At 34.9% G+C, this 17,781-nt stretch overlaps 1 protein-coding gene across 1 annotated transcript in view; it reads right to left on the bottom strand.

Moving 5' to 3' along the window:
- LOC150109852 (A disintegrin and metalloproteinase with thrombospondin motifs 9-like) overlaps nt 1-17,781 on the bottom strand; it is a 605,150-nt gene that overhangs the window by 550,726 nt on the left and 36,643 nt on the right. Inside the window, exons 5-6 of the mRNA XM_090396355.1 lie at nt 12,862-12,902; nt 4,281-4,386 (exon numbers count right to left, since the gene is read on the bottom strand). Of these exons, the coding sequence (XP_090252481.1) occupies nt 4,281-4,386; nt 12,862-12,902 (147 nt within the window). The remainder of the gene's footprint in view (nt 1-4,280; nt 4,387-12,861; nt 12,903-17,781) is intronic.

The raw sequence follows: 17,781 nt of genomic DNA, 5'->3' as shown, positions 1-17,781 counted from the left end.
AATAGTTTAAACTGACTATAAATACCGTCATGATCAAGTGGCCAAAATAGTTCATTGGCATGTTGCAAAAAATATGGCTCTCCTACTTCTGATAACTGGTGGCAGCATAAAATAGAGACCGTATTGGAAAACGAAACAGCAAAAATTCTCTGGGACTTTAGAATACAAACTGATCGGTATTTGGAACACAATAGATCTGACATCACAATTATCGAACATCGACAGGTTTGGATTATCGATATTGCAGTACCCAGTGATAACAACATTAACAACAAAGAACTGGAAAAAATTAATAAATAAAGAGATCTGGCAATCGAAGTTGGCCGACTGTGGCTTAAACACACCAAAATCATCCCAATAGTTATCGGTGCACTTGGTGCAACTTCAAAGAAGCTATCCAACTCTTTACAGCAATTAAAAATCAATGAAGTGACCCCATATGACCTACAAAAAACAGCATTACTTGGAACAGTCCATATTTTACGACGCTACCTGACGGACTATTCTTAGATTCTTGGGTAGAATCTAAATTGTTCTGAATCACCAGTCAAATTTTTATTTATATAATATCTTGTTTTGACTGTGTATCAATCATGTGAATAAAATAATAATAATTTTTAAAATTTTTTTTTTTTTTTAAGTTTGAGAAAGAGTGATTATACATACAAATTTCTGCATTTGCTTATAAGGATTACTTGTAGATAAGTGAGGCAAGTTAATCCCACCTACTTCGAAGCTTGGGTTAGTTTTTATGAAGAGAGTGGGATTTAGCCTTCGCTATTTGTGTTGTTGCTACTGTTTATGTATGGGATGTAGGCATTGAATGCTATTGATTTGTGATATGTATATTAGTGTTAATGGTTTCTTAACTTTGTTGGTATATTTTCCAGAGTTCGTTTTTTAATGTTCTATAGTTATCTACGTGTTTTAACTTTCTTGGTAGGTTGTCGAGTTGCGTGGGTATCTGATGTGATCTCACAAAAGAACCGTATGAGTTGTTGAAGGATGTGGGGATGTAGAGAGTTGTTGTAGGTCGTGTTATAGATATGTGTCTCTGTTGTTTCGATAGGTGATGTTGAAGTAATTCCTTGTTAATATCATGCAGTGTTTCAGGTTTTTAATGCTCAGAATTCTGTGTATCGCCATGTGCTTGTCGGATATTGGTTGTTGCGTGTAACGTGTCCAGATCACTGTTGACACGATTTTCCTGTGTAGTGTTTCTAATTTTGTTAGGTGGCTGTTTGATGTATTGGCATAGACTGTTATTCCGTATCTGAGTAGGGATTCACAGATACCGTGATATAAGAGTTTTTTTATGTTGAGTGGAATAATGTCTTTAACTTGGAAGAGTTTTGCTGCGATGATCCGGAGTTTGGTGTGTAGGTATTCTATATGTTTTGTCCATTTAAGGTGGAAATCTATATAGAGAGACCGAGGTATTTTGCGTGTGTTACAGGTTTTGATTTGGGAACATTGGCAGGCTTTTTGTTGTTAATGCAGCGGTATGTGTGACAATGTATCGATAATGATGCAGGGCGTATGATTCTTGGGTTGTGTATTATCAACATCTGTGTTTTGGTGCCGTTGATTAGAATTGCGTTTTGGTGGAAGTATGTTGTGATTTCGTTTAGGTCTTGTTGTGCTTTGCAGAGAGCTGTGTTAATGTCTGTGTGGATTGCTAGTAGTGCAGTGTCATCTGCGTATTGAAATATTTGACTTCTTATGGATATGTTATGAACATCGTTAATGTATATGTTGAATAGAGTGGGTGATAATATGGCACCTTGAGGTACACCCTGTTTTATTTGTATACTCCGACTGTGATATGTACTAATTTTTTTTTTACTTGTGCTCTGTTTGAGAGGTAGTTCTTGAATCATGTATGCAGTGCTCCTCTTATACCTATTGAGTATAGTTTGGTGAGTAGCATGTCATGTTCAAGTGTGTCAAATGCTTTGGTTAGGTCCAGCAGTATAAGGACGGCGTACTTGTTTTTGTCGAGAGCTTTGTTTATTGTGTCGGCGATGTCTTCTAATAAAGTAATGGTGCTTTTTGTTTTCTGAAAGCCGTATTGGTTTTGTGAGATGATGTTGTACTTCTGTAAATAGTTCTATAGTCTGATGTGTGTTATTTTTTCTAGAATTTTTGAGATGACTGGTAGTGTAGCTATTGGTCTGTAGTTCTGAGTATCGTTTCTTTTGCCGTGTTTGTATATATATTGGCGTAATTACTGCAGTTTTTAGTTGTTGTGGAATAATACCTGTGTCGAATATTATGTTCACGAGTTTCAAAAGTATTTGATTTATTTGTTCAAAGTGTGTTATAAGGTCTGTGAGTCTTATTTTGTCTATTCCTGGAGTGGTCTTTGGTTTTAGTTGTAGGATTGCTTCTTTCAGTTCCTGTTTTTTTTTATGGGTGGAAAATACATCGTTTGTTGTTGACTTTGTGTCGGTAGTTTTTTGTTAATCGTTGGTAGTTTGTCTTTTTTGAGTTGTGTGATGTTGTTTGTGAAAGCATGGTTGAATGGGTCTGCTAGTTCCTCTTGGTTTGTGTCCTGACTGAAGCTTTTTGCAATAAAATCTTGTGCTGAAGTTTTCTTTTTTCGGGTTACTAATTCGTTGAGTGTATTCCATGTTTGCTTAATTTTGTCGTTATATTCCATGAATTTTTGGAAGTAGTAGCGTCTTTTTGCCCTACAAATTTTTGTTGTTAGTTTATTTCTTGTGTTTTTGGATAAGGTTTGTAAATGTGTGTTACTGGGTGGCTTTTTAAGTTTTTTCCGTAGATTTTCTTTTACAGTAATAGTATTTAGTATGTCGTCATTTATCCATGGATTGTTGTCTGTTTGTCGCCTCGTTTGTGTAGGTTTTGTTGCTTTTTTGTATATTTCTGTGAACTTTAGTTGAAAATTCTCGTATAATGTTATAGGATCGTTTATTTTAAGTAGGGAATTCCAGTCTGTATTTTTTACTTGGTTATCGACAATGCTCTTTAGTATGATCGAGTTTTGTCGACTTTTGTGGTGATGGGAAGGGGGGGGGGGTTGGAAACGTGATAAAACGAAGTTGAGACAAAGTAGTGATCGTCAATTTTTACGTTAATTACTGATGATGTATATGTATGAATGAAAGCCCGTGTGTTGATATGATCAATGCATGATTGTGTTAGTGAGTTATTGAGTATTTCTTCTCTTGTTGGGGAGTTAATGGTAGGGTTAATGTTGTACTGACTTAGTATATCAAGATATGTGTTAGTGGTTGAAGAAGCGTTGTCAAAAGTATTTATGTTAATGTCTCCTATTAGGATGAGCCTGTATGTTGTACGCGGTTCGATGCCGCTTAGCCATGTTTCTAACTCGTGAAGAAAACTGAGCGGATTATTATCTGGGGGTCTGTATATTGTGATACTATTGTGGCTATTTGTGAGTTCCAAAATTAGTGTTTCCGCATGTTCGAAGTGAGTTTGTTTTCTGTCACATTGTATTTTTCTTTGATAAATGCCACAATGCCACCTCCTATTTTGTTTGGTCTACATTAGTTGTAGGTTTGATAATTATTTGTGTTGTATGCGTAAATTTCTGTGTCGTTTATTGCAACTTCGGTGAGTATTAGCGCATCTATGTTTATCATGGTCTAATTGAGCTGTGTTATCAATGTAAGCCAGTGTTTTTTTATACTTCTTATGTTTGTGTGTATGATAGTGAAGTTGGTGTTGGTGGAAATGTTGTCTGACCATTTCTTCAAAGAGTCAAAGACCTTGAAGTTTATGTTGACTGGATATGTTCGCCTATGTTTGAGATCTCCATTATATAGTTTTTAAATGAGTTCTAATCTTATTCTTAAGGATGTGAAAAGTTAGTGTTTTATATTGGTAGGCTGTGTAAGTCGGATTCACTTGTAATTATGTATACTCGAGTGTTTTCATTCTTTCTCAAAAATATCTGGGAATTCTTCTGTTTTTGTCTTCCTTGCTTGGTATAGAAGATTTTTGAAGTATGGAGTCCAGTGTTCCGTTATATTAAAAATCAATGGAATTGATTATATTGATTGATTAATGGAATAATAATAATAATAATAATAATAATAATAATAATAATAATAATAATAATAATAATAATAGAATGGCAACACAAATAGCAGATAAATGAAATTATGAAGAAAATAATCTATTCTAAATTATCATATTTAAGGATTTAACTAAGGTGTTTTAATCATTTCATAATGTTAAGAAATAGTAATTATCCAAAGCTTTAACAGTACAAGAGTAGTATTTTCACTTACACATGACCCAGCTCGTGAGCTATGGTAAATGCTGCGCTCAGACCGTTGTCTTCAACTATGGCACAACTACTGTATCGATCACAAATCATTCCCGACTGAGCTAACCCTGAAATATATCATTTACAAACAATGGTATTATTTTACAGTACATGAAATGTGTCTTTCATTTAGTCGTGTTTTGTAATTATAATTTTATTCTCAAGAACGTTTTTTATATAAAACCAGTAATTTGGCACACGTTTCATGTAAAGTTTGTGAAATTAAATTGTATGGCATTTAATTAATTATTTAAGAGTTTTTGTATAAATTGTAGTCACTTTTTAAATGTACTTGTTCCAGGATTAGTCCATATCAAAATAAATGTTACGACCGTTTATTCTGATATAAAATCATGCTGTAAACATTCGTAGAAGTGAGATTAAGAAAACGAATAATACTCCACTGTTTAAACATTGAACAGGTTCTTCCAGTTCAAGACAAATACTATAAATAAAAACAGGATCTTCCTAATGAGTCACCTCTGTGACTGCTTCTAACATTTATTTATGGAATTATTTGGGAAAAGCGTCATATTAAACTACCGTCAAAAACCCAAAATATGATTACGTTATACGAAACAGCTAGAAAAGTCACAGACCATGAACAGGTTTTTTATATCAACAACATCTTGCAATTTCCCCCTTCCCCTCTCGGAAAATAAATAAGTAAAAATACAAAAATTTGGTAATCCTTCCTTATATCCAATATTGAGAAATTTCTGAAATACTTCGAAAACGTGACATGAAAGTAGCTTTCATCCAGCTATGCAAAATCAAGATTTTCATACTCTCTTAAACAACCTTATCCATCCCTTTAAAACCAGAGGGGGGGGGGGATTAAAAATCTACTGTTCATTCATCACACGCTACGAAGGACAAACAGAACAGCCCGGAAAGATTAGCATATTAAAACACGGTAAGGATGTGGAAAAGAGAAAACCCAAATCTGGTTTAGCCTATTATACAAACAAACGTTATAATCCGCTTTGGCAGTAAATAGAAAAGCGGTATATGGACCAAGCTACCTTGTCAGAAGATTCAAGGAAGATTCTGAAATGCTACGCACACCTACTCAACACAATAAAAACGAGTGCTGATATCATCTTACATCATCTGGCCATCATTCATCAAGAATCTCAAGTACACAGATTTTGGATGCGATGATGCACATTATGTTTTGAAACATGATTATTCCAGCTAGAGTACAGATGTCATCATGAGTCCATTGTTCAACCATTTCTCTATACAGTTGACCCTTGATGCGGGGGTAAAGAGCGGCGAGTCCCAGCGTTCGAAAATCCGCTTTTGACCCCCAAAAAACTTAACTACTAATAGCCTACTGTTGACCGGAAACCTTACCAATAACATAAACAGTCGACTAATGCATATTTTGTATGGTATGTATGTATGTATTATATACTATATTCTTACAATACATAAGCTAGAGAAAAGAAAATGTTATTAAAGAAAATCATAAGGAAGTGAAAATACATTTACAGTACTGGATTGTATTTATCGATGCTGTAAGTTTACGTCGTCTGTTTACAATATGAATCTTATGTCTTTCAGCACGCATATCAGTATTGTATTATATGATGCAAAACACTGTACTTGTTATACGTATTACTAATAATAAACATCAAAAATGAAAAGATAATGTGAAAAAGAAATTATATTTATTTACAGGTGTAATGATTCATGGTAGGATTCATTCTAGGCTTTATGGTAGCCTGGTGAAATCAATACGATTGCTTCGCGGTCGCCTAGCCTATACATTAATTAATGAATTGTTATAAAAATTTATTTTATGCTAATTAATTTAACTAATTAATACCAGTTAACTTTATGCAGTTATGATTTAATACTGCATCTTTAAGTTTGTTTACATTTCTTGAGTGCGAATAGCCATGTACGGTCAGTAAGTGTTTGTGTGCATTAGTTTTGATGAAGTTTAACTTTTTATAATAAATCTGTGTACATTTTATGTTAGCAAATTATAAACTAGACTGGTATCTACATATATTTTAGAATTAGTGATACACCTAACTTTTTCTGAATTTTTTCAATATTTCTAAGCTACGCGGTTCGTCTACGAGTTTTTTCAAAATGTCGCAAATCTCCAAAAATGTTTCCAATATTCAACAACGACAACAACAACAACAACAAAAATGTATAAGTGGATCTGTGCTGTTCAAACCTGCGATCTTCAAGGGTCAAGTGTAATCGATTCCATTCCAGCTGTGATACAGTAAAGGTTTCTTATAATTTACATGTAACAAACGCTTCCAAAGAAGTGTGCGGCGCACGCACGCACGCACACGCACGCACGCACACGCACGCACGCACGCACGCACACACGCACGCACGCGCACGCACACACACACACACACACACACACACGCACACACAAACGAAACTAATAGGGAATTGTAAAATTAGAATTAGTTATATCGCCTTGATACCGGAATTTCAAGAAATCAAAGCTTTGGTAACATAATTATTGTTGTTGTTTTTGCTATGATTATTATATTTCAGAGAGTATAAACTCTGTTAGCTGATAGGGGCAGCAAATACCAAATGGAAACAACAAGTATTGTGGAATAATGCTTAGCTAAATTTCGCAAGCATATTCCGGTTTATAATTGTAGTTATGGAAAAGATATCCCCTGTAGATTAGCAGTCATGGTAATCCACGGCTTTTACTTAATGGTTCAAGTGTTGGTCTTGTTTTAAAAATACTGATGTTTTCCAGATGAAGAGATAATCTGTCAAAGAATACATATCATAATCTAATGATGGTGTGTGATAGAATTTGGAGATATATTTAAGTGTAATCATCTTTTTAGTTTCTTATCGGATGAAAGTGCTGCCTGGTAATATAGTAGACCCAATGGCCTGGCATGGCGTCGTAGGTTAGCCTTCATATATTTAGTTGTTACGAAGATGGAGAAGGTAATCCTATATCCGTTATCTGGAATAATTGTGATTTTGTGCGTATTCTCCAGCTAATCTGTCTGTTCAAACTAACACTGATTCCTCTAACATTAATTCTAAACAAAACTATCTTCGGAAATTCAAACATCAAAGCAAGCAGGAAAGTATCACATTTATTATGCATGTATGACCTTAATTAGCTATACGGAAAATCATTCAGAGAAATTGACTCACCGCATAAAACAGCCCGAATCTTCAGTGAAGTTATTTGTATAGAATTGGACTTGAGAAATGCGCAACACTCTACATAGATCAAGGGAAAATAACAGGTAGCAAAGGAATCACATTTGCACATGGAAGAAAATTAAAAACTTGTCACAGAATGAATCTTACAAATACCTAAGAATTCTTGAGGCAGATGGCATTTTGGGTTCAGAAGTCAATAGTTAGACAGCATCTGAACATCTGAATAAAGTTAGAAAAGTTCTAGTCTAAACTGAATGGAGGCAACACTGTACCAGCAATCAATACATGAGCCATCCGTGTAATCAGATAGAGTACAGAAGGGATAACTGACTGGAGACAAGCCGATTTGGATGCACCTGATTGTAAAACATGAAAATTGGTGACATTCCCCGCATTAATAGCCAGGAATAGTGGAAGAAGTAGTCTTTTACAAATCACAAGGCTTAGAAAGAAAAATGGTGACTGTAGTATATTCAAAAAAGCAGTACAAGGAGAAAGAAATGGCAAAAATATCAGAAGGTTGGAAAAATAAAGCACTTCATGGTCAATATTTGAAAGATATTGAAGGGGAAAGTTGACAGTCACTTAAATTGACAATGGCTTCAGCAGGGCAACAGCAAGAAAGAGACAAAGTCTGGTGCTGCTCAAGAACAGGCACTACAAGCGAATACAATAAAGGCGAAGATGAGAAAGATTCGTAACGATAGCAAATGTAAAAAAGATAAACAAGAGATAGTGGACCTTCTAATTAGTTCTTGCGGCAAGACTGCTCATACAGACTATAAATAAAGGCATTATCGATTAGCAAAGTTGTAAATTGGAGCCTGTGTAGGAAATACGGTTTCCCAAATACAAAACCCTTTGGGAACATGCAGTTGAAAAAGTTATGGAATATGAAAATGAAAATATTTTAAAATCTCGTAATATCTTACGAGATTTTAAAATACAGACAGATAGATATCTGCAACATAACATAGATATCCTTCTAGTCTAACAACAATGTGTGTAATTCATTGATGTGGTAATACCAGGGGAGAACAGAATAGAGGAAAATTACATGGAAAAACTGACCAAGTATGGAGATCTGAAGACTGAAATTCAGCGACCTTGGAGCAATAGGAAGAACATTTATGAAACATCTGGAAAATCTGAGCCTCTCATATATAACATCATCTCAATTTCATAAAATGGCACTTTAAAGACCATCTAATATTTTACGACGATATCTAATCGATTCCCAGGCCTTGATAGGCCCGAACTGAACTCATTCCAGTCAAAGATTTCATTATGCTGTTTCATGTTTTGTGTTATTCTTTGACTGTGAATTCTGTTAATGAAATACAGAAATAATAATAATAATAATAATTGCGCATTCTATTGTACATTTTATCTTTACCCTCTTAAACGTAGGCTTAAAATGGAACAATATACACAATATATACAGTTGAATGTGATTCACTGGTGGATAGTACAGTCATAGCTGTGATTCAGAGATATACAAGTAATTCTGACGCGGGTTCAAAACAGGTTGAGAGATACGCGTAAATAACAGTACAGTCCCTTAAATTAAACAAAACTACAAATGCACATCATGATTGCTGAATCTTTCGAGGATTTCATCAGTTAAATCAGAATTCATGTAAATTTAAAACTTTGAATAATAACCGCATGAATGTATCTGGAAATGTACGATGTGTCGTCATTGTCAGGCACTGATATATCAGGAAAGTAACGTTGGTTGTAAAAAATGGTTGTAAAGGATATTATTTGTTATGGTGACTATCATAAAGCATGCTGTTGATGAGGGGGTTATAACTTTTCTTGGAGAAATAATTAAAAATATAGCATATGTAATTCAAAAACAGAAAAGCAAAGTAAATGAGATCGTAATTGTAGTAGGTACTACGACTTAACTAGCGATAAGTTCAGTATGAGAGAGGATATGAAAGAGTTGTTGGAAGAAGCGATAGTGAAGAGTGAGAAAGTGAAAATCGTAAATATATTACTTCTATATGATAAAAATGAATTAAGAAGGACTAGGATGGAAAACGATACGATGCGTAGGCTGTGTATAAGGATGCGAGTTTTTGGATGTCTGCAGTGAGTCCGAGGGAAGATTGGATTTCTATAAGAGGACCGGCCTACGCTTGAATGCATTTGGTATCAGTTATCTTGAAAAACTAATAAATGGTATGAGACCTAACGCAGAGAGTCAGGGAAACTAAATTATAAAGGGAGGAATGGTAAGAATGCGAGTGTAAGAGCGACAGTTTTATGTAACCGTGTTAATGACGGGAATGGGCATTATCATGGAAATGATTACGAGGAGAGAACGATTTCGATTTTGTATTCGTCCAGTTAGGACCCATCAAACATGAGTCTGCATATATCAGGCACTAGAGAAGACAGACAAGAGTACACACACACAAAAAAAAAAACATAGGTAGCTTATTATGTCTCTACACGAATGCTAGGAGTATCAGAAACAAAGGGATAGAATTTGTTGCCATGGTCAATATGTTGGGACCTCAGATTGTAGGCATTAGTGAGACCTAGCAATTAGAATCAGACATACTAACTGGTATCGAGTGTAAAGGGTACACTATTTTTAAGAAGAAGAGGAGAGGAGTGGGCATGCTGTAAATGATATTGGATGACTTGAATCCAGTTAGTGTTGAGAACTCTTATTTTAATACTAACAACAGTTTTTTGCGTGGAAATGAATCTGAAGCCCTCTGGTATGAGGTGGAATCTAACAAGATCAAATACATAGTGGAATGTTGTTAGAGACCTGGTGGATCGGTTGCTAGTAACAAAGAAATGCATCACCAAATAAAGAAGATGGGTGCAAAAAGAGTAATCATAATGGAAGTGCTTTAATTATTCAAACATTAATTGGGTAGCAGTAAATGAAACTGAATTTATTCAGCTATTTAGAGATAACTTCCTCAAGCAGCATGTGACAGAAGGAACTCGAGGTTAAAGAGTGTCAAATTTGATTATAGTGTTGGAGAGTGTTTAGGTTAAAGATGGAACTATTCTTCCTCTGGTTGGTGACAGTGATCATGCGGTACTCACTTGGGAGTGATGAGTTTATAAATGTTCCATTCAAAAAAGGGTACATGCTTAACTACAAAGCAGGAAAGTATGACCAACTGAGGAGTATACTGAGTTCAGTGAAATGGGATCGGTTGCTGGATGGGAAGTATTTAAAAAAATACTTAAATGATGCAATATCAAAATGTATCCGGACGGTTCAAAGAATAAATATGGTAGAAGTTAAATGGATGTGTAATCTTATCAAGCAAGAGATTTGTTAAGAAAATAATTACGTGGAAGAAATGCCGTGTGCATAAGGATGATGTTCGTTATGAAAATATAAGCAGCAGGCCAGAAGCGTCACAACTATTATATGGAAAGCTAAGTCTGAGCATGAAAAGAAACTGGCTCTGCAAGCTAAAGATAACTCCCAAGGAATTCTATGCTTATGCTGAAAATATAAAACGGCTGGATATGAAATAATAACTCTACTGAATGCCGATGGTGTGAAGGTGATCGATGCAGAAGAGGTTACTAATGAGTTTCCATTTTGCTAAAAACTATCAACCTGGTATATGCAACATTGAGCTCACTGCCACCTCTTCACTGGATGAAAAAACTCGGGTGTATGAGAAGGGGATATTAGAGCTATTGCACAGATTGAATAAGAATTCAGCAATAGGGACTGATGGGATATCAGCATAATGCTAAAACAATGTTCAGCTGAACTGGCTACTCAATTGACCGGACTGTATAATCTGAGTCTCAGAACAGGGAAGATTCCACAGGAGTGGAAAGAATATATTGTAATCTCGAACAAGGGCGATGCAAAGACCAGTGTATCCAACTATTGACCAATCAGTATCTCGGGAGTATTGGTGAAGATTTCGGAAAAGTTGGTTAGGGATCGCATTCAGAAATGGGTTCATTCAGAAATTTACTTTGCAATGAACAGCAGGGGTTTACTAAAAAAAGGTCATGTTTTAGCGGCTTGCTCATATTGTATAATAATGTTACCTCCTTTGAACTAGACAAGGGGAATGGATACAGCATGATACTTTTGGATTTTGCTAAGTCTTTTGAACAGAATACAGCATACAAGGCTATTGCATAAACTGAAGAATATGGGTTTGCATTATAAAATATTAGCGTAGATAAGAGGATGGATGACTGACAGATATTAAAAAGTAGTACATGTGAGTCTGCAAGATTTAAGGTAATCAGTGGTATACCGCAAGGATAAGCCCTTGTTATTTAATCTTTACATTAATGAAATTTGACATTCAGCTATTTGCTAATGATGCATAGATAAGTAGAGTTATCGAGAATGCTGCTGATATGCCGTACTTTCAGAATGATTTGAAAAGGCTAGAATTGCGGGCATGGGAAAATGGATATCAGTTCAATGTTAGTAAACGTAAAGTCCCGCACTTTGGTGTGATTAGATATCCAATGTCGTATTATACTGGTGGGATTATGCTAGAAGAAACTGGTCAGGCTAGGAAACTTGGAGTGTTAGTGGATAGCAAGTTGAGGTTCATTGATCATGTAGCAAAGATTGCAAATATAACTCGAAAGATAACTGCAATGCTGAAACGATTCACATGTTAAGATAAGGATGTCATTTTGCCTCTTTATAAGGCCTTGATAAGATCCTTCATTGACTATCGTGTACACGTCTAGTCCCCTAGTTTCTACTGTGATTTTGATATAGTGCAGAGAGTGCAGAGGAAAGTGTTAAAAATGATATCAGGATTGTGGAATACTGATTATGAAGACAGATTGAGAATTTGTAGACTGCAGACACTAGCAAACAGAAGAAAGAGGAGTGGTATGATTGAGATTGGCAAACTTCTGAAAGGGTCATATAGGATTTCAATTAATAAATTTTTTCATTTTATGGAGGATGAGGAAAGGAGGAGAGAGCATCCTTGGAAGCTGAGAATGAATGCTACTAAGAAGTGGATGAGGGCTAGATTTTTCTCGCATAGAGCGGTGTGTCATTGAAATGGATTGCCATTGGATATCATGTGTACAAGTAGTGCGAATGGATTCAAAAACATGTATGACAGATAGTGCAGAGAGTTTAGTATATGGCCTTTCTCGATTAGTCCCTGATTCCCTGGGAAGTCTCTCTGTTAATAGTAGTATCTTGCGCTGTGTTGTTGTTGTTGCAGTGCCTCAAATTTTAAATCATTGGGTATATTATATCCTTGGTATAATTATGAGAGAATGTAAAGCTTGTAGATTATAGAATTATAAACCCATGTCTCAAAAATGATATAGTAATGTATGCACAGTCTTTAATGGAATAGTATCCTTACCTAAAGTGTCACAGGTCTTCGGAAGCCGGCATAAGTCTTCTCTTGGGGAGGAAAAAAATATTGAAATTATTTTTCCAATAACAAGATAGCTACACAAGGAATCACTAGGTATTCATAATGCAAGAACATATGCATGTAAATGTTGAAATAATACAGTATCATAATATATTGATTTCTTACCTTTGAACAGTTAAATTTTCACAAAAGAAAAGTGCACAATGCAAATGCACAACGCGGATTTTCCTGAACTAATTTCAGCTCAGTTCACAAATTTTGTGGTACAAAGTTTGAAAACAGTGCAAGAGATGTTTTTCTGAGATGTTTTAAACAGGAAGGATTTAACGCATATTCCTTCTGCAATAAATGTACTTTCTAATCTGAGGAAAAGCAATATTCTTGTGGATGACTGATGATAACAGTACTCAGGGATTTATTTAAAAAATGCGCTGATAGTCGATTTGTTCAATTCGTTAGAATAATATCCCAAGTTACTGGTGATTAATGAAATTAATTAGATTTTTATTATTTTTTTTTCAAGTGAAATACTTGAAAATTTGAAGTGTTATTTAAAATTTGGAGAGAGTGTGTTTGTGCGTTAAAAAAAAAAGAAAAGAAAAGAAAAAGAAAAAAGAAAAGATACTGAAAAGTAAAATGATCAGTTTATCAGTTGTACGCTTTTATAAATGTGGCGGGAAAAAAAATTTCTAAGCACTACATTGATATGAAAATCTCACTGAAATCGAGCCAAAATCTGAAATCAGTTGAAAACAGACAAGATGGTGCATGATTTGATAAACAAATATGGAACAAAGCACTAAGAACAGTAACTCTTTTGCTCTTTACTTTTACCTAAATTTAAACTGGCATATAGTTGAAGTTTTAATAATTACCACAATACTCAAAACGGATTTTCCTTAACAAAGGTTACTGGACAAACAAAAACCAGCGTTGTTTTCAAGACACGGTTCTAACAAGGATTGTAAATGCATAGCGAATTGCTGATGAAGAAGCAGAATAGAAGTCCCACGTCCTTCAGCAGTAATAAGACCAATAAAACTGAAAGAAAGCTTCGACTGTTCAGTCGCAAAGTCCCAACTGGATGATGACTGATAACTGTTGTACACAAACTCACGTTACCATGTGCTTCTGGCGTAACTTAATACGTTAATGATTATTAAATAAGAATGTCACCGTTAGATGTCGCCACTGAGATTTCTTGAGTTACAACTGAGATACTAGAAAGCATTGGATTCCATTCACGTCTTTTGCGTCGTCTTGCTTTATGCCTGGTCATGAAGTACGCCTTTTGCTATTTCATTTTAAATATATACATTTCTCTTATACTAATTTTATAGTTTTGATTAAATATTTCTATAATAAAGAATATTCAATATACTTTTGAAACTCTTTTATTCATACATATCATAGCATGTTCTACATGTCGACTGTCCTCGGTTTTCGCCGATCCTCTAACCGCAGCTATTATTCAGAATTGTGAAAACAATTCACAGTTAAGAGAAATATTCATTATGCATTCATTAAGAAAAACATTCATAACATACTGTACTTAAGTTGACAAATATTAAGTCGATAAACTATACTTAATCCAACCAGTAAAGGGTATGTGAGGGACCATTCCGCATTCAGAAGTACGCTGAGGAAGATAGAGCTTTATTTAACACAGATAAATTTTTATTTATATTAGAAACATATTAGTATATTACGCTTTAAGTGAATTTCGACATTGTTTACATTAATCGTAGCTGCACAAAATAAGCAGATCAAATAAATATACTTATAATGAAAAACGCTCAATCCTAAAAAAATCAAAATGAGTTCATTTATTAACATTCTTAATTTTTAGGTCAGAAAGGGACACTATTTTAGATTTGTTTATAAAAGTTTGCGAAATTTAAGATCAAAGAAAAGTTTCAGATTACTATAACAGTGACCGGCCGTACAAGGAAGCATATACATTTCCTGTTATTTTTTTAATTTTACCGTATATTATCGCGTATAATGCGAAAAATTTATGGTAAAAAATACTACTTAAAGTTAGGGGTTCGTATTATATGCGGATCCTAAAAAATATAACATCTTATTAGACTTGCACACACAATATATACTACCTAATGCCTATGCAACCAAATCTACTTGCCCCACTCGCATTCGGCGACCGAGCGAGTATCGTATCTGCGCATGCGCTCTCCGTCGCCGAATGATAGAGCACAGTGAGATAGATAGAGCACAGTTAGGTATATCGGTTTAACCACAGTTCATTTTAAATATTATTCGTTAAACAAACCTAGCCTGAAAATGAGCCAACAGAAACGTAAACGTTCATCTTTTGAAGCAGGATTTAAATTGCGTGTAGCAGAGAGTAATATTAGACTTTGGCGTAAGCAAAAAGACAGTCTTGAAATAATCCCCAAAATAAAACGTGCCCGTCGTGGAGATGTAGCATCCTTTCCAGAACTCGACGAAGAGCTAAATGAATGGATTTTGACGCAACGACAAGATGACATTGTAGTAACAAGAAATGCAATTCGTTTTCGAGCTCTACAACTCAAGAATGGTAAATTCAAGGACACACCAGGTATTTCATCTTTTCTTGCTTCGCCTAGGTGGTACAAGATTACCAAAGCAGCTTGAAGAAAAAGTGCAGTCCTTCCATAAATTTATCATAAAATTACGGAAGTGTCACGGATATGAACTTTCCTAAATTGGCAATATGGATGAGACGCCCATGTACTTTGACCTGGGAATCGAACAGTAAACTCAGTTGGTGAAAAGGATGTCTTCATAAAAACAACGGGACACGAAAAACCACATTTTACCGTTGTTCTAGCATGCATGGCAGACGGAACCAAATTAAAGCCAACAGTGATATTTAAAAGGAAGAAAATTCCGAAGCATATGAAATTTCCACCAGGTGTAATTGTTCGCGCCAATCAGAAAGGTTGGATGGATGAAGAAGGTGTACAATTGTGGCTGGATCAAGTATGGAACATAAGTCCAGGTAGCTTGTTACGTCAACAAAGCATGCTAGTCTGGGATATGTTCCGGGCGCATTTAACAGAGGCAAGCAAAGAGAAAGCACGTGAGCTACGTACAGACCTAGCAGTCATACTGGGTGGTCTAACTTCCGTTTTGCAGCCGCTTGATGTCAGCTTGAATGAGCCATTTAAAGATCACTTACGTGAAAAATAGAGAGAATGGATGTCATTTGGTTTGGTAAAGACGACAAAGGGTGGGAATTTTCAGAAGCCTGAGATCACCCTAGTCACCAGCTGGGTTAAAGAAGCATGGGATTCGATACCATCTGAAATGATTCCACGCTCATTTCTTAAATGTGGAATAAGTAATTCAATGGATGGATCCGAAGATCACGTCATATACGAAAGCGAGGATGACGCACAACAAATTGGAGAGCATGAAGACGATGACGACAACTGCTACACTGATGACGCAATCCCTACAGATGAATTTATAAATGAAATGTTTGACGACTCAAAAAATGAAGAAGAATTTAAAGGATTTTGACATTTTGTTTTAAAATAAATATTTCTTTCTATTAAAGGGATAAAAATCCTATGTTGTTATATAGCCAGTAAGTGAAACTCAAGATCGAGAACTACGATCTATGAGTTTCAAATGTCGAAAAACTATCGGCGAAGGCAATTCGAAGCAAAGGTGGAGCAAGCTCCCTCACTATTCTTGATATTCTCTCATAATGTAAAACACAGCTCCTAGGAGATGTAATACTGTCATTACATTATGAGGAGCGGTCACTACCCAGACCGGTTTCAACCTTTTTTGAGGTCTCATCAGTGAGTAGGTAGACCTGGAAAATATCAAAGCTTAGTGAAAAGAACTTACATACCTTCACTATACGAAAGCCATAAAGGTGTGCTTATATTTTGTAATTAAAATGAAAAGCCAAACGGCTAGTTTTCTGGCAACTTAATAGATATTAAAGGGATAAAACAACATAGGATTTTTATCCCTTTAATATCTATTAAGTTGCCAGAAAACTAGCCGTTTGGCTTTTCATTTTAATTACAAAATATTTCTTTCGTTAATTCGTATTGCATTATTTATAATGTTATGGAACAAGATTAACAGATCGCATTATACGTGGACATGGCATTTTAGGGGTAGTTTTCAAACAAAATTTCTAGTTCGCATTATACGTGGATCGCATTATACGCGATAATATACGATAATCTTGATTTTCCTTTGGAATAGGAATAAGTGTGCAACATTCAAATATATTAGTGAAAATATATTGATTACGGTGAATAATTTCTCTACATGTTTCACAAATGTGAACCACTTTTTTTCCTTGAAGCGTATTTATTCAACTAAGCTAGATAATAATCCGGTTTAACTGAATAAATGCACTTACTGCTTCAAGAATAGATAAAATAAGATAAACATGAGTAAACGCAATCAAATGGTTCTGAAGAATTTTTCAACATTCTAGGGCAACTCAACCGATCGATAATAGCAGAAAGCAGCGGACATATCTTACTTTCTTTCATTTCTTAACAACCCGTATGATGGATTTTAGTGAAAAATCAGTGCGAGAGCTCCTTACAAAACTGCCCTCCTGACTTATAACGGAGTACTGTTATATGTATTGTATGTAAAACTATTATATTAAATGCAGAATTTTCTGACATTCAAGCAAGTTTGAAATGTGAATATATATACGGGGTTCAAGATATCAGAGATTTACATGAAAAACGTTTTAGACAATATTATTATTTAAAATAGTCCATGATTTTTAACAGATTACTATGCATATGATTCGACCGTACTATATATATATATATATATATATATTTTTTTTTTTTTTTTTAATAATTGAATGACATAAACCGAGAGTAAAGGAAAAAAAGGTTTAATGGTATCACA

The sequence above is a fragment of the Typopeltis vanoorti genome, chromosome 1 (assembly GCF_054136105.1).
Source record: "Typopeltis vanoorti isolate ZY-2024b chromosome 1, IOZ_Tvanoo_1.0, whole genome shotgun sequence".
Classification (NCBI taxonomy): domain Eukaryota; kingdom Metazoa; phylum Arthropoda; class Arachnida; order Uropygi; family Thelyphonidae; genus Typopeltis; species Typopeltis vanoorti.
This window is presented reverse-complemented; position numbering and strand designations above follow the sequence as displayed.